The 17,880-nt window shown below is 43.5% G+C and overlaps 2 protein-coding genes across 12 annotated transcripts in view; one reads left to right on the plus strand and one right to left on the minus strand.

The window, feature by feature from the left end:
- LOC118392723 (SPRY domain-containing SOCS box protein 4-like) overlaps positions 1-5,359 on the plus strand; it is a 38,028-nt gene extending 32,669 nt beyond the window's left edge. For all 11 annotated transcript variants that reach the window (XM_052512527.1, XM_052512549.1, XM_052512565.1 and 8 more), the window contains one exon: positions 4,010-5,359. In XM_052512527.1, coding sequence (XP_052368487.1) covers positions 4,010-4,137 — 128 coding nt within the window. In that variant the 3' untranslated portion in view covers positions 4,138-5,359. The remainder of the gene's footprint in view (positions 1-4,009) is intronic.
- A 2,622-nt stretch (positions 5,360-7,981) lies between these two features.
- LOC118392795 (solute carrier family 25 member 36-A-like) overlaps positions 7,982-17,880 on the minus strand; it is a 28,752-nt gene continuing 18,853 nt past the window's right edge. Inside the window, exons 4-7 of the mRNA XM_035784809.2 lie at positions 16,977-17,077; positions 15,442-15,508; positions 15,052-15,341; positions 7,982-14,607 (exon numbers count right to left, since the gene is read on the minus strand). Of these exons, the coding sequence (XP_035640702.1) occupies positions 14,414-14,607; positions 15,052-15,341; positions 15,442-15,508; positions 16,977-17,077 (652 nt within the window). The 3' untranslated portion in view covers positions 7,982-14,413. The remainder of the gene's footprint in view (positions 14,608-15,051; positions 15,342-15,441; positions 15,509-16,976; positions 17,078-17,880) is intronic.

The raw sequence follows: 17,880 nt of genomic DNA on the forward strand, positions 1-17,880 counted from the left end.
ACACAATAAGTTTGCTCATGACACAACTATGGTAGGCCTTATCACCGAAAATGATGAGACAGCCTATAGGGAGGAGGTCAGAGACCTGTCAGTGTGGTGCCAGGACAACCATTAAAAAAAAAAAAAAATTATATTCTTATTTACAATTACTGCCTACCTCAGCCAAACCCTAACCTGGACAACGCTGGGCCAATTGTGTGCCGCCCTATTGGACTCCCAATCACGGCTGGTTGTAATACATGGAATCAAACCAGGGTCTGCAGTGATTCCTCTAGCACTGAGATGCAGTGTCTTAGACTGCTGAGCCACTCTGAAGCCACAATGTGAGCAAGACCAAGGAGTTGATCGTGAACTATAGGAAAAGGAGGGCCGAACAGGCCCCCATTAACATCAATGGGACTGAAGTGGAGCGGGTGGAGTGTTTTCAAGTTCCTTGGTGTCCACATCCCCAACAAACTATCATAGTCCAAACACACCAAGACAGTTGTGAAGAGGGCACAACACCTTTTCCCCCTCGGGAGACTGGAAACATTTTGGCATGGGTACCCAGATCCTCAAAGTTCTACTGCTGCACTATCGAGAGCATCCTGACCGGTTGCATCACTGTCTGGTATGGCAACTGCTCGGGATCTGACCGTAAGGCACGACAGAGGGTTGTGCGTACGCCCCGGTACATCACTGGGGCCAAGCTTCGTGACATCCAGGACCTACTAGGTGCTGTCAGAGGAAGGCCCAAAAGATTGTCAGACTCCAGTCACCAAAGTCAGACTTCTCTCTGCTACTGCACGGCGAGTGGTACCGGAGCGCCAAGTCTAGGACCAAAAGGCTCCTTAACAGCTTCGATCCACAAGCCGTAAAACAACTAATCAAATGGCCACCCGGACTATCTACATTGACTCGGTACCAGTACTCCTTATATCTAGCCTTGTTATGTACATTTGTTACTTTTTGTTTGATTTTTAGATTTTTTTATTTAGTAAATATTTTATCAACTCTTTCTTGAACTGCATTGTTAAGGTCTTGTAAGTATTTCAAGGTATTGTATTTGGCGCATGTGACTGATTTGATTGCAGTGGTGTATATGATCTGCTCATGTGCCAGCACTGGGTAGCACAAGCCTCCCTCTTATGCACGAGTGAAGTGAGCTCGTATGAATCTTAGAACTTATTTTCACTTACAAACTTTGTCACAACTCGGAATCAAATAAGCTTCATAAAAATAAAATTTCAATGTGGTAGAAATAATATTTTTAATTGGTAATTTTCTGCATTTATTTAAGTCCCATCAGGATTACTAGGGAAATTGTTATTCTTGCAAATCATGTAAATGTTTTAAACTATATTAGTCTGACTATCCACAATCGTATTGTGTGTAAGTGTACTCAATGTCTTGCACATAGGTATAAACCCTTTCTGTTACAGTGCTTTAGAGCATCTCAGACTCAATGTCTCTGAATAGATACTCAGACAATAGCTCTCATATTCTCGTAATGCTCATGGCCAGGTACAGACTTGTCAAAAGTGTGTGTGTGTGCCCGTAGGGTCTGTGAGTAATCAGGGTTATAACAGGCTTTATTATGCTGAGGCCCAGAGTATAGAGGCACTGTAGGGAAGTGGTTGAATGGACTGGAGTGTTTGGTTCTGTCTGGAGATCAGGGGCTAGATCCTTTGGTTCTGTTTGGTAATAACACTCCAGCCCAAAAGAAAGAAGAGGAGCAACATTTCTACCGTCTGATAGTTCAGTGAGCAATTGGATTCGGCTCAAGTCAATGATTTCCAAATTGAGAGAGGCTGAGGCTTGCCCTTTCTCTCTCTCTCCCTCCTTTCTCTTCCTCACCACTCTTTCCATTCATTCCTTCTCACTCTACCTGTGATGTTCTCTTGGGTATTGGTCAATGAATTAGACTCTGAGATGCTCCACTTCTGTGTAGTCACTATTGTACGTACTTTCCCATGCGTGCTTATTGGAAAAATCAGACACAGACGTTCCTTGTCAGGATGAGGTGCACATTTTATGCATTGATGTCACACACACACAGGTCTTGTCACAGATGGTCATTTTATACATGTACATCACACACACTCACTCCCAATCACGAGGTGGTCATTGGAACTGGTGCACAGTTTGAGATGTTATCCTTCTCCACACACTCCACTGACAGTTCTCCATATTGATTAGGTAAGTTCTGAGTCTGGAGTTAACAAGTCTGTTCCTCACTGAATATCCTGACATCAGCTCTATTGGCATCGCTCCTGGCTGAGAGGAAACGAGAGCTGGAGGCAGAGATTGATCTGAGACACAGATGGAGAGGAAACTGGGACAACAGGATCAAGATACCTTCTTAATGTGCGTCTCTGGAAATTACACAAGTGGGTTGTGTTTTGAACACGCGTACACTTTTTGGGTCACCTGCATCCAGTAGCTCTGAAATATCTTGGAGGATAGTGTCAGTGAAAGGCACCAGCCTGTTACACCTCAATGCACCAGTCAGTCTGCTTTCTTCTCACACAGAGGGGGAGAGCTCTGTTGCTGTCCCAAATTCCCCTGCTCCCTCTATCTCAGACACTTTGTACTGGGACTGCTCGGTGTATTAGTCATAGGAAGGTGTGTGTACACGGCTGTGTCTACACATGTCTTTCTACATGTATGTGTAGGCCTATATGTAGGTCATCTGTTATATACAAGCCTAGAGCATGCTCCTGATCCTCCCAGAGCTATGGCCCTGGACTGCTGTGGGTAGGACCTGAGCCCACGCCTGAATCGTCTCGAGAGTCCCCGGGGGGGGGGGACATGAAGGGGACAGGAAGAGAGGGATGGAGAATTACTTTGTAGTCCATTTAACTGAACCACTTCCAATTAATTTGCTTCCATTAATACTTAATATCCCCCTGTCCTGTTTGCTTTCCCCCATGTTTGAGCATGATTTGGGTTTTCATGCAGTTCAGCACGCCAAGGCAGATTCTGTTCAACATGCAGCTGTTACGGACTCTGTTGGGTTCTTTATGTGTGCCTTCTCCCCCTTCCTGTCCCCTTTATTCTTTTTTACTGAGGACTATTTCAAACTAAGCATAATTCTCAAGAGATGAGCACCATACATGTTTCTCCATGCAGGCACACTCACTGTGTGGTGTCTGATAGCTGAGCCAGACAGTTGATGCACCGAAGGCAATAGCAGGTCCCTGCTCAGTTTCTTGCTCAGATTCCCGCTGTTTGACGGCGCCAGCTGGGTGATTGGACAGTTTCCAGGAAGCAGCAGCATCATAATTATCATCCCTCCAATGCAATTCCCTTGGCTCTGTGGAAGAACATGCTTTGTTACTGTTCCTTGAAGTGGTTTACTCAATCCAACACCTCGCAAGTTTATTTTTCATCTTTGTTCATTTAAGAACATTTACTTATGATGATGAAATAGATCATGTCACGTAGTGTGCCAGCCAGCCTGCTTTGGTACCACATCCTTCCTATGGAAACATCTTTGTGTATAATACAGGAGAGGCCAATGTTAGTATGTCTATATATCTTACTGTATTGTCTAGTGCTCACGTAGCTACAAGGGCATTCCATTTCGAGGATTCCCTAGGGTCCCCCTTGACACCGTCCACCCTGTCTATTCAAAGCCATGTGGCCAGTGACTCAACAGTGTGTAGTGAGGGAGACTGTGTTTGGCGAGCCCCTGGGTATCACCTTAACACAGACTGCTCAGGAGAGTGTCTGCTCTGTGAGTCCAGTACAAACACATGGTCATGGTAGGTGGAACGGTCAAGCTTACATCTGAAGTGCGCTCTCATCAAAGTGGACAGTTGTGTGTGTGTGTGTGTGTGTGTGTGGGAAGATCTCTCTGACAAACACATGCACTTAAAAGCTCTTCTGAGGATGATATCATATTGCTCAGTCTACACTTTTATTAAATGCACTCCTTCTGAAATAGCATATATTACATCTGTAAATGTATGTTAACTTTTTTTTTTTTACCCCGTTTTAAAGTCCTCTCCTCTCCTGTCTGTCACAGCGGAGCCCCTCCCCCTGATGGACCTGTGCAGGCGAGTGGCCAGGCTGGCTCTGGGGCGGGACCGAGTCAACCAGATAGACACCCTCCCTCTGCCAGAGACCATCAAGAACTACCTCCAGTACCAGTGAACCTACACACACCAGGACAACGAACGACTGCTTGACGACGGCTACATTTCACTACAGTCAACCCCAAACAATTGAACCCTGAAACACTGGACATCTACTGAGGATGATGATGATGGTCGGGAGGAAGCCTATAAAGGAGTTGCTAGTTTCCTTTTAGGATGTGTCCATTTTGAACTCTATTGTTTCAGTTTGCTCACTGCTGTCCCCCAGATGGACAGATGAGTGATTGACGGACAGATGGAGGTAGATGGGCGCGAGACTGGACTCTAGCAGAAGTGTTGGGCTATGATGCTGGCTTCTCACTGGGTCTATGGGTTTATAGCGTGTAAGCTTCTAGAATATATTCCTGGAGGAACAGGGTGTTTTGGGGATGATGCACACATAGTTACTGTACATCTATACAGACTCTCTGGAAGCATCTCTCAACATGTAGATATTTCTACTCTATAACAGGCTCTACTGAGGCTCACCCCAGTCCCTAGCCACAGGGATGCGAACATCATTCAACGCATGCAAGCACTCGCTCATGCTCAGAGGGGCTGTTTTCACTGTGAGGTTTTATGTATGTGTGGGTTGGTGCGTGTCGATCTTACTCCACAACAGGCACCCTAAGACATCAGTCTGAACCACTGAGTTTGGCAACACTGCAGCCTTGATATCTCTAGTCCCCTGCTGCACTGCACCTTCCTCAACTCAACTGGCAGTCTCCCTTTATTTATCAGTGGGTTTCATTGGATCCATGCCTCTGTCTGGGTGAGTGACTGGGGATGCATCCACAGTGGCACCCTATTCCCTACATAGTGCACTACACTTGATCAGATGGCGTGCACTATGTAGGGAATATGGTGGCATTGTGGACATACTGGAATGTTGTCAGTCAGTGTGATGTGTTAAAGCTGAGGTTGGTCTGAGGGCCAATCTGTTACTGTTTATGTGCCTGCTCAGAGAAAGTACATCTATCACAGGAGACAAAGACCTGCTGCTTTTTTCCCTCTTTCCGTTCTTATCCTGATGGTGACTATTCCTTTAAGTATATGTTCTGTTTTTATGACTGGGGATTTAGTTTGTTTCTGATTTTTGTTTTCTATGGTTTTGAGATCTATTTGCTGGACAGGAAGTGACCCGGGTGAGACAGGAAGTCTCGCTGAGAGGGACTGATCGAGGAATGTGCTGCCATGAGAATCTTTTAAATGTGAATAAAACACAAACAAAGTGAACCAAACACGCTGGTGTTTTCTGTCCAGTTGGACCTACTGTCACCTCAGTATGCCAGTGTCATCCAAATGAAGAGAAGTCTCAATGGTGCCCAGCACATTCACAACATTATGCCTTTGAATCAAACAAATAGTCATTCATTTATTTAAATGCCTGTATTTGATATTTAGTCCGTGATGTTTTCTGAAGCAGGCAGGCTTTGAACAGAGAACAAAGCCTGTTATGTGATCACGGTTCAGACAAAGCAGCTTTCCCTGACCATTCATGTTTTACAGCATACATTTGTCTGTCAATCATATCAAGATCACACCAGGACAGCGAAGTGGTACTGATGAGATGATTTAACGTAAGTGGTGAAAGAGTTCGGTTGTAGGGAAGGACACATTTCCCTAAATGGTTACAATCATCCTACTCAATAAGTAGGGATGATTTTGCAGGGCCATGGTTACCTGCCCATTACCAGAAGTGTACATAAGCTTGTATTTTAGCAATTGGCTCATTCACCTGTAACTATTCACCAGGTCATTGCTGTAAATGAGAATGTGTTCTTGTCGACTTACATTTTTTAGTAACCCTTATTTTACCAGGTATCTCTGGCGAAGGCGTTAGTGCTGAAATGCAGGTTAAGAAGCAAGGATTTGAAGGATGAAGCGCTTCAGGGCATGATTCTGGACACAGCATCACAGTTAGAGGCTAAGACAAGGCATTGGAAATCAAATATCAGTTAAATGAGATCATCCCTGCCCTTGGAATGTAGTAATTAATTTACTCCCTTGCGGAAAGGTAGGATCAAATCAGGATAAAAGCTGGTGCTCAGAAGTTTGATCTGTCTAAAAGGGGCTTATCCTTGATACACCCCCTGTGTCTTGACAGTTTGTTGTGACAGCTTGATTTGAGCTGCGCTACTATGCTGATTTACAATTGAGCTCTATATCCTGTTGACTGGGGTATAATCTTACAACAGTGGCTATAGGCTCCCTCCTTTCCCTTCTCTTCCCTCACCCCCTACTCAACTAATTTCTCCCCACTTCTCACCCTCTCCAACCAGCTTCCATCATCGTCCATATTATTACTGTCTGCACTCTCCTGTCCTTTACCTCTTATGCCTGTACTTTCCATCATCACAAGGTGTAATCTCTCCCCTCACCTGTCTATTCTACTGCCTTCACTCTCCATGATGCCCATCAACATTCCTCCTTTCACTCTTCTCTGCTCCCTCGTCTTTACCTCATTCCTTTCCCTCCCTCTCATCCTGTATTGAATCACATGGAGGGTGGTGGTGGGAGGAGAATTGTAGCAGTTGAAGTGCTGTTGTCTCCCACAGAGGCTGCATGGAGGGAAGATGAAGAAATGTATCATTCCTAAAAGAAAATCACCTCTTTAGGTTTGCTCTTATCTCCTTCAGAGTGTTATGTAAAATGTATTGTTTGGTTCTGTGGACTGTTTCTCTCACTCAGATTAAATGAGTGCTTGACTTCTCAAAGCTACTTTTCTCTTTAACCTATTTTAATTATCTTTAAAAAGGGTACATAGTCAGTCTTCTAGACGAGGCGCACACACTAAACAGAAAATAGCCCTTTACTCAATTTCCGTAACTGTCAATCAACTGTCAATCAAAACCGTTTTAAGAATGAGTCATTGCAACCAGTGAAGGGGGCTGTGAATGTGGTCAGTGCAGGCATGGAATGGAACTGGCAGAACCACTAGCGTCCAAATAAAGGTCAGCATCCCTCAGCGCATGGCCATCATGTCTCTGCTGTGTTGTGGTCACATTCTAACAGACACACACTGACCTGTGAGTGGAGCTGGGGGCTATTGTCAACTCAAGGAAACAACCGCAGCGACGTGGGAAAATCAAAGTCCAATGGCTTCCTGAGGTACTTTGTGAGGGTATAGACTAGGGAAGGAAGACCATGAGACGAAGGAGCATTTTCCTTTTCAACAACTGCTACCACATTGAAAAGAACATCACAGGACATTGTTGCTGTGACGTCAATGAACTGTATGAAGAATGGCCATTTCCGTGAAAAGAGCACCTCACTATGGTTTGACATCCATGTTGTGGTAGATTGTATTGTGTGATAATTCTACTGAAAGGACAGGGCATGTCTGGAGTTGTAGGATGGTTGTTTTCCTGTCCAGTGTCTGGTTGACGTGAATATCCTCCATCTCACCCCTGCTGAACACTTGAACTGGACTGACCACCAGCACCGACTCATCCCCACACCCACACATCTGTCTAGCAGACTCATGTCTAAACACTTGGCCCCCAATCACCCCCGTCCTCAAAACACATGTAAATATTGGACTATAAATTCTGCCTTCCTGTATTATGCTAAAATGTTTTCTATTCTGGGCTATTTACTTAGTTTGTATTCTTATCTTTTATTTCTCATTGTTGCATTATCGAAGGAACATGCAAGTAAGCATTTAGTTGGATGGTGTATCCCGTACATAAGACTAATGCAACTTGGTAGAGCTGCTGGTACCTGTAGTCAATACTGCCATCTGCTGGTTATAAAAAAAGTTTACCGGCAGAGGAAACACAGTTCACTAAAGTGGGACAGACATTTGATAAAGGAATCGTATGGTAATGTTCTGGTCACAATTAAATAACACATGCCAAAACTCTCCAACCACTTATTTTTTAATAGATTTGTTTTACAAACTAGGGGTGAAGAGAATGCATAGTCAGCCACACATCTAGGAGGCTCGTCAGAAACATGAACAAATACAAATTAGAGGAAATAAATGGAAAAGGAACACACTGTTAGTAATTAATAGACTGGGTACATACTTCTAAAGGACACACCCACCCCTACAGGGTCTCTCTCACACCTACAAAACAGAAGGGCATGATGACAATCATATGGAACGGAAATCATTCAGAAAATCAAGGACAAAGTGAGAACGGACCCATGTGAAGGAACTGTGTACCAAATGTCTCTAGATATAAACACACAGCGATACACCCAGAGTAGAAGTATGTACGTGTAGAGCAGGGATCAATAAAAATGGATTATACAGAGAACGCCCAACGTATTGGGACAGTGACTTGTTGTTTTGGCTCTGTATTCCAGCACTTTGGATTTGAAATGATGCAATTACTGAGGTTAAAGTGCAGGCTGTCAGCTTTAATTTGAGAGTATTTTCATGCATATTGGATGAACAGTTAAATTCTAAACACTTTTTGTACATGGTCCCATAAAAATGGGGAACAAACTATTGGGACAAATTCATATGTGTATCCTAAATGAGTCGTGAAAAATGATGACAGAGTTGGATGCACAAATATCATACCCACAAGAAACACTAACCACTCACCATTACAATAAAAGGGGAGTTTAGCATTTTTTTGGGGGGGGGGAGTGATATTTGTGCTTAACTTTCTTGCTCATTATTCACGATTTATTCAGGATTATCCTGAAGTGTTTAGAAATATATTCTATTATTTGTGATAAGTGACTCAAATGGCAATACATTAATTTTTGCCCAATATAAATGAATGATATATAATCTGAAACAACCAAAAACAAACAGCATGCATCCAACCAATTATAGTCACAAGCTTGGTGTCATTGCATGCTATGAATATATTACCAAATACTAAAATGTTTACTACTTTAATACACAAGTGATTTGGTCCCAATACTTTTGGTCCCCTAAAATTGAAGGACTATGTACAAAGTGCTGTAATTTATAAACTGTTCACCCGATTATGGATGAAAATATCCTCAAATTAAAGCCGACAGTCTGCACTTTAACCTCACAACCACTGCATCATTTCAAAGTACAGCGCCAAAACAACAAATTGTCACTATCCCAATACTTTGAGCTCCCTGAATATATTAGTGGAAACTCACTCTGGGTCTCAACTTACTGTTGACAGTTTGAATTTGTACAATTTCAAAATGTTGTGCATCAGCAGTTTCTCTCATGTCAGTCACTGACAGTCACTCAATTAGGCCATGTCAGACAGTGGGGTAAAGTACTTTGAGTATCTATACTATTTCTATTTTACCCCACTACATTCCTAAAGAAGATAATTTACTCCATTTTCCCTGACTCCTAAAAGTACTTGTTACATGTTCAATACATAGTACAGAAATGGTCTAATTCAAACAGTTATAAAAGAGAATATCCCAACTGCCTCTGATCTGAGACTCACTAAATGTCAGTGTTGGAGTGTGCCCCTGGCTATCCAGGCTGTATCACATCCGGCCGTGATTGGGAGTCCCATTGGGCGGCGCACAATAGGCCCAGCGTTGTCCGGGGTAGGCTGTCATTCTAAATAAGAATTTGTTTAACTGACTTTCCTAGTTAAATAATAATGAAATAAAATCCATGAATAAAAAAATGTGCTGGCTAGGTTGCTTAATATAAGGAATGTGAAAATATTTATTTTACTTTTGATACTAAAGTATATTTCAACCAAAATACTTTGACTTTTACTCTAGTAGTATTTTACTTGAGTCATTTGCTATTAAGGCATCTTTACTCAGTATGGCAATTGGGTACTTTTTCCACCACTGACGTCAGCAGTGGTGGAACGGCCAGCTATACTTAGTAATTATGGTAGAATTACTGGCTGGGTGGCCCCCAGAGAATGTGTTGGTCAGTCCTCCTCAGATGTTTTATAAACTCCAAACATTTCTCACAACACACAGCCCCATTTCAAATGGATTCAATTGAGATGTGTCACTGGCCTAAACACAATACCCCATAATGTGAAAGCGGAATTAGGTTTTTAGAAATGCTTACAAATCAATACAAAATTAAAAGCTGAAATGTCTTAAGTCAATACTATTCAACCCCTTTGTTATGGCAAGTCTAGGAGTGAACATTTGTGACCGACTGGCTCAAATCGGTCTTATGTAGCAAAATTTGAAATCGTGTTTTTTTTTTATACATTGGATAAAAGTAGAGACTCAGAGCTACAAAAGTATATATCAGACACTACAGTTGAGGAATAATGGGGAAGTAATTTAGCTTTGGAAGTTGATAAACTTGTTAACTCACTTTTGAGAAAATGGCCTTTGAATGTTTTGGTATCTGGTGAAGAGCCCTTTGTCTGTCTCCACCCATTCAGCATCGTTCACACCCTCTTAAGCTTTAGCCCCACCCATCTTTAAGGGTTGATCTGAGCATTCTGTACTAACAGCAGTCAAGCACCCAAGCTGACTTGCTAGCTACTTCCAGACACAAATGAGAGAATAGCTCACTGAACATTACTCGCCCTAGCAGAGCTGGTTGGGCTGTTATGTTATCCAGAGCGTTAGTGGCTGCATCTGTGCTGCCAGATACTGTGCAACTGTGCTGTCCATTCATAAATTCAGAGCGTTTCGCACTCGGAGCGTACACTGGACGCCCCGGCCCGAGGAGTAGGGTTGATCCGAACATACAACGGCAGTCAAGCACCCAAGCTAAAGTTGGCTAGCTACTTCTAGACAAACATGAGAACACCCCACTCTGACCATTTTACTCGCCCTCGCAGAGCTGGTTAGACTGTTTTCATGTTATCTAGAGCGTTGGTGACTGAAACTGTGCTGCTGGCAACAATTTCATTATGCTTTTTTGCAGACGTTTACAGACACAAACCATATTCAACGGGTGTTGAGTGTTCGTTAATTCATCAGTTATTCTGCGGTCTGGCACAATTCCGATTAGTGCTCTGAAATCAGAGTAGATGGCCAGACTGAATTTACGAACGCACCCGAAATGGTTACTTGCATAGTTGATTCTTTTGTTAAGACATGTAGCTAGCTAGGTAAACAAAGAACCATAATCCCAACTCATTATGTTACTACACTGCATTAATCCAATTTAGCTTAACAAGTCACATAAGTTGCATGGACTGTGTGCAATAAGTGTTTTAATATTTTGGGGGATGTAGGTACACAGACCTGTGAGCAAATGTGGCCCCTCATGATGAGTTCAGATTTAGTGGCCCCCACCCCCATCAAAGTTGCCCATCCCTGGTGTAGAGTAATACTTCCCAAACCTCTCCTCAGGGACCACCAGATGTGTTGGCGCCCCGAATTGGCACAACGCAATTGGTGATAGCTGACTAATTGAATCAGGTGTGCCAGTTTAGGGCTACAACAAATATGTGAAAGGTCCAGTGGTCCCTGAGGAGGGGGCTCTGAAACCCTTGGTGTAGTCACTCAGAGGTACAGGTTGTTTTGTTTGCGGAACACAAGCGGACTTCACCGTTGACCCTCTTTAGAATGTGCTTACTACATACAGCCTTAGTTGTTTTAGTGGGGTTATTAGTTGCTTCTACAGCCTTCATGATTGTCTCAGCCATGTCACCCAGATCTGTTGGCATGGAGAGTGAAGAGGTGCATTTGAACAATGCACACATCTCAAACTGTAGCTGGTTTTCTTTTATCTAGATATTAATACAGCTCCAGTCATTACAGTCTTAATTTTCTGGGTTCCAGAGTGAATATTGAGTAGCAATACAGCCATTTTCTGTTAAGGAACTGTTATAAAACCTAATTCTTATTTCTAGCATTAGTGTGACCTGTGGATATTTCAGTGAATGGCTGCAGTGAAGCTTACATGTGCTGGAAAGGCTCTTTGTGCTCATATCATGTGAGCGGGGAAAGGTCAGTAGGTGAGGGCGTCTATGGTTACACACAGCTGAATGTAAACAACAGGTAGACAAGGAGATGAACATCGTCATTTTGAAACAGAACTCAAACAAAATAACAGGAAAAACAGCTAAATAAAATGGAGGTGAAGTAGGTAGAGAGCATCTTTTTGTTTTCCATCAAAAAACAGTCCGATTAGAAATCAAACAAAACAAACCAGAAAAAGACGTTTCAAAATGAAACATTTTAGAAAATCGGGTTTGAAACGCCGTCTTTTTTCTTCTAACTACACATATACTGCATAAAGTATAGAGATAGAAACATAGGGTCTCTGTAGCGTGTAGCATCACATACACTTGAATATCCCATCTATTCTCACACGCAGACTAAACTGTACAACAACACACCTCCAAAGTGAACACTGGACAGAGGATTGTCTCATCTGTAACACTTGCTTGGATGCTGAGGCAGAGAAATAAGAGATGCAATTGTAGGTCAGAGCAGGTCTACAGAAAAGTGCATAAAGAATCACACATTTGTCTAAGGGGGAGAGGAAACCTTGGGGGAGGAAACCTTGGGGGTTCAGAGGTTCACCCTGAATTTCCCCCAAAACATATAGTTTACGCTCCCATGACTGGGCAGAAAAATTCAACAATGTTACATCTTATGAAGACATGAATATATACCATTTAATCATTATTATACTGAACAAAGATATAAACGCAACATGTAAAGTGTTGGTTTCATAAGCTGAAATAAAAGATCCCAGAAATGTTCCATATGCACAAAAAGCTTATTTCTCTCAAATTTGTTCACATCCCTGTCAGTGAGCATTTCTAATTCGCCAAGATAATCCCACAACACAATGCCACAGATGTCTCACGTTAAGGGAGTGTGCAATTAGCACACTGACTGCAAGGATATCCACTAGAGGTGTTCAGAGAATTGAATTTTAATTTCTCAAACCTAAGCCGCCTTCGTCGTTTTAGAGAATTTGGCAGTACATCCAACCGGCCTAACATCCGTAGACCACGTGTAACCACACCAGCCCAGGACCTCCACATCTGGCTTCTTCACCTGCGGGATCGCCTGAGACCAGCCACCTTGGTAATGCCCTTTTTTGGAGAATAACTCATTCGGATTGGCTGCGCCCTCTGCCCAGTCATGTGGAATCCATAGATTTAAGGCCTCATTTATTTATTTCAATTGACTGATTTCCTTACGCGAACTGTAAACTCAGTAAAATTGTAGCGTTTATATTTTTGTTCAGTGTATAAAATTGTCTTGTTAAGTTATTGATTTTCTGTTAATATTTTTTCCATTCTTAGTATATTCACAAGGTTGGTGGTTGTTTCACTATCATAGCAGAGTCTCACTTCAGATAGCGCGATGGCTTCTGACGAGAGACAATGCTCCCATAGTCTTTAGTTTGTTATTCCTTGAGTTGGTTAAGATTCAAGTAGTTAAAAAGGGCGGATGATTCTGGTCAGTCTGGGTGCTGAGGGAGTGGGTCAGAGGTACTTATGGTCACCCAACTCACTTTACAGAATGCACACAGAAAGAGCCCAAAGTGCTGTCCACTCTGACCAGGCCGTACAGTAAAGACTTCTGCATGTTTCTTCCAGTATCAATGTCTAGTGTTAGTCAGGATGTCAGTCAGGGCAAGCCAGTCTCCTAGGTTAGGTTAGGCCTGTCAGAGTGGACTAGCCCCTGTGCATGTTGACCAAATGGGGTGGAGAGGACCAGGCTTCGTCCTGAGTACAAAGTGGACCCGACCAGCACTGTGTGTGGTTCTGAATGCCTGCGGTCCAACTGTGGTCTACTGAGATCCAGAAACCAGGGCTGGTCTAAACTTTGCTTCCCCACATATCATTATTATGCATCTGTACAGGTCAGTTGAAGTCGTCATGCAAGGCACATCCCCCATCCACCTCACTCCAACACTATCCTCACCTCAAGACCTCCCTGCACTCAACAAGCCTCTACTACCAATTGCCCCCTTGACACACAAACCAGAGAAATTATTAGCATTGTTAGACTCTAAACTAGCTTGAGTGCTCTCCCCAATGTACCTGCTCCAGTAAGCTATGCGCTTATTTAGGAGAGACAAGAAGAGAGGGCAAGAAAATGAGAGAGAGTGAGAGAAAGGGCTCATTTTCAATGAGACAGCTTCTTTTTAAACAACTTTAAACCATATCCCCAAAACAAACATTGATTTCCTGTCTACCAACCCCTCTTCCTGTGTCGTGCACCCCTGAAAACAACCCAACTCCCCATCCCAAAATAACAGGTGCTTTTGGGACAATTTGCTTTAGTTTTAGAAAAACAGGATGGAGGGACTGGAGGTGGGAGAGATGACAGTCTCTGGTCCCTCTCCCGTTTAATTTCTCTGGGGTCTCTTTATGCCATCCGTCCACGTCGGCCCATCTCTCTCTGGGATTTCATCTTGGGTCAAGGGTCAGAGGTTAACCATTCAGCATGTAGACCACTAGCTCGTAGGTACACATCATGATGGCGGTGTTAGGGATCTGGCGCACAAGGTGGGTGGTGAGGCCGCGGTACAGCGCCCGGTAGCCCTCTTCCTTGGGAACCGTGGTCAGAGTCTGGAAGAAGGAACGGTACTTGGTGCCTTCCTCCCGTAGCCGGGTCCGGATCACTTCTGTAAAGAGGGGAGAGGAGCACGCTCATTTCCTGGCGATTCAAAATAAATACTTTCCCAATACTAGATTCCATACTGGACTTAAATATAATTTACTCTCACAGTAACATGGTCTAAGGTACACATGTGGGCTCCCGAGTGGCGCAGTGGTCTATGAGGGGTTGGTTTGTACCTGGTTTGAATCCAGGCTGCATCACATCCGACAGTGATTTGGAGTCCCATAGGGCAGCGCACAATTGGCCCAGCGTCATACGGGTAGGCCGTCATTGTAAATAAGAATTTGTTCTTAACTGACTTGCCTAATTATATAAAGGTTAAGGATAACCAATATTAACTACAGGTGCTAACTAGTATAAGGACAACAAACACAAGACTGACTAGAAACCAGCTTTCCACTACTCAGACCACTCCCACCCTCCTGCTCCCAGAACACACTGCTCTCACCATGGGGGTAAGCGATGGACGTCGCACAGGTCTTGGAGGTGGCGGCGGCGAGCATCATCCCCACAAAGTCCGAGGCGTCCTTGGACGCCTCCTCCTCCTCATCCATGTGCTGCGCTGCCTTGGCCTCCAGGATGCGCCGCTTGATGCTCTCATAGATGACAAAGTGGATTACAGTCTCTGAGATTCCAGCGTAGGACGCTGACATTCCCCGGTAGAACCCTCGCAGGCCTTCTGTCTGGTACACCCGCCGCAAACACTCAAACGCATTCATGGGCTTCTCCCCGCGGTTCCTATGAAAAGACGGGTGGAATTGTGATTTACCAATGGTACAACCGACACAACATCCTAAATCCACCTCTAGCCACTACCCACTCAGACGTTTGTGTTTACCTGGAGTCCAGCTGCATGCGAGTCTTGATGAGCCAGATAGGGTTGGTAGCTGTGATGGCTGTGAACCCTGAGAGGAAGGACAAGAGCTCACATTTAGACACACTTTACTTAATAGACTAAACACCACTAACACTTAGTGTTTGTCTACCAAGCTGCAGAACAAAACACTGTTCAAAACGATCAGAAAAAAATGGCCGATTAAATTAACTGTCAACCCTACTTCCAAGAGAGAAAGGAGCTCATTAACATACCTCAATTTGACAAGGCCAAGGATATCTGTGTCGTGACCGCATGTGTGATGTAACGTGTGTGCATGTTAGTGTGTGTAAAGGTTACACTCCCATAATAATCAGTGTTAGGCTGCTTTTGCCCAGCAGTCATGTTGAGACTGATCTCAGGGTTATTCCTAGCTCTGCAGAAGCCACTTGGCTACACAGCTCTCTGTATCACATAACTACCATGTACCAAAGAGCTCTACATATCTCTCTACCAATGGCAAACAGGCGTCTTTTCTCACCTACCTGTCAACACATCAGCCTCTTACCAGGGCAAAACTAGTTCTACAGGTAGCAGCACCTCATGGCATAGCCACTAGAGGGGGTATTTGAGGCGTACATGGGCTTACTAAATAAAGCAGAGCCGACTTTGACTAGACTGGCGGAAGGACCAAGCCATGCTGCTCAGAGGGACAGGGTGTTAACAGAAACCTGTCAAAAACATAGTCTCACGTTGGCTCTGGTTCTCCATTACAGAAACATGCAGTGCTCTTTCAAAGCCCAGCTTGCCTGACTGACCTCAATTCTAAAAGGGTAGAAGCCAGGAGTCTAGGCTACATGACATATTGCATTCCTCTTAAGATCACTGTGTCACTGGACAGAATTAATCTTCAAGAGAGATTATTTCCTCATCTAGAAAAGGTGTGTGATACTGTACAAGTTGGGAGTTTTTCAATATAATTGTATGATAATAGGCATGCTTACTTGGGGAACGGCCATGGGAAACGCTCTGCATTACATAGGCCTAACACATTTTGCAGACGGAACGTCAATAATAAATAGACTTTATTCTACTCCCTTGCCTTTGGAAAGAAACACATCATCCTAATAACATGCACAATGAAAGACAAAGAGGGACACCTTATGTCAGAAACTAGTTTAGCCACTAGGCTAGAGGATTAGGTCATATGGGGAGCTGTCACATGAAACAACAGGCTGAGAGCTGCTGGGCAGATATACTGTAGCGCGAGACTAGAATATAGAAACCTAACCCTAGAATAGGAAGGTGAGGTAGGGGACCTCTACAGAACTAGTCAGTCTGCGTTGGACTGGACCACCACTGACCTGGTCAGATCCAGTCCTCTGGCATGTCTGACCAACACAGAAGTGGTCACATCACATGACACTCCAGGTTAGGCTATCATCCAAATACTCACAGAAAATTGCATGACTGAAAAGTATAACTACCAATGAAAAATCTAGAAATAAAACTGGAAAAAAAAGAGTACATGTATAGTGTTAGGAAGTGGGTGTGGTTACCTGCCAAGCCAGCAGATACCATGTGGACCTGTGTGGAGTCCGGCTGAAACACTCCATTCAGTCTCTCTTTGGCACTGGAGTACGCAGCAAAATAGATGGCTCTGGAAGAGGAGACAGGGGCCAGGGATTAAAACAGAGGAAATGATACAGCACAGGAACCATCGCTGGTGGGGAATCCCTTGTCCTGCCAAAGAACTTATGACAAACAGTAGAAGGCCACAAATAAGAAAATAAAGTATTGAATGTTATGGTTGGGCAACATCTTTACTGCAAAACTAATTAGTCTCTCTCGTCACCCACGTTATGTAAAGAACAACAGCCTCTTATACATATAAGCCACTCGTCTTCTTCCAGCAGCAGTGTAGCTAGTTAATGACACAACATTACTTAACACACTAAACTGTATTGTCCAGCTAGCTACTAATCTGACTGGGCTCATTATGAATAAAGCCACAACGACTGGGCTGATTAAAAGGGGTGTAAAGGTACACGTATTCCTACTGAACCGTTGAGGACCTTGGTTCGGTCAACACTTGAACCCAAATGAACACATTTTTTACATTTTTTTTATAAACACTTAAAACACTAGGCCTATAGGCACTATGCCTCAAGTAAATCTGGGGGAAAATACAAATAAATGAAATCAGGCTATTCTGTTAAAACAACTAGAGCCTTATGCACACGTTGGAATCAAAATATGAACCTTAATTTCCACATTTCAAACAGTATTTTTTTGAGGTGGTGAGTGCTGGGGGTGGATAAACCAGAAGGATTCTCCATCATCGTTTAAATCTCCAGTTTGGAAAAATGTTGGTTTCCCAGTAGATTACAATGGTAATTAGCAGAGTTGTGGATAAAACATTAACAGTAAGTCAGTCGCTACTGCTCAATGAGAATAACCTAT

Source organism: Oncorhynchus keta, chromosome 1 (genome assembly GCF_023373465.1).
Source record: "Oncorhynchus keta strain PuntledgeMale-10-30-2019 chromosome 1, Oket_V2, whole genome shotgun sequence".
Taxonomy (NCBI): Eukaryota; Metazoa; Chordata; class Actinopteri; order Salmoniformes; family Salmonidae; genus Oncorhynchus; species Oncorhynchus keta.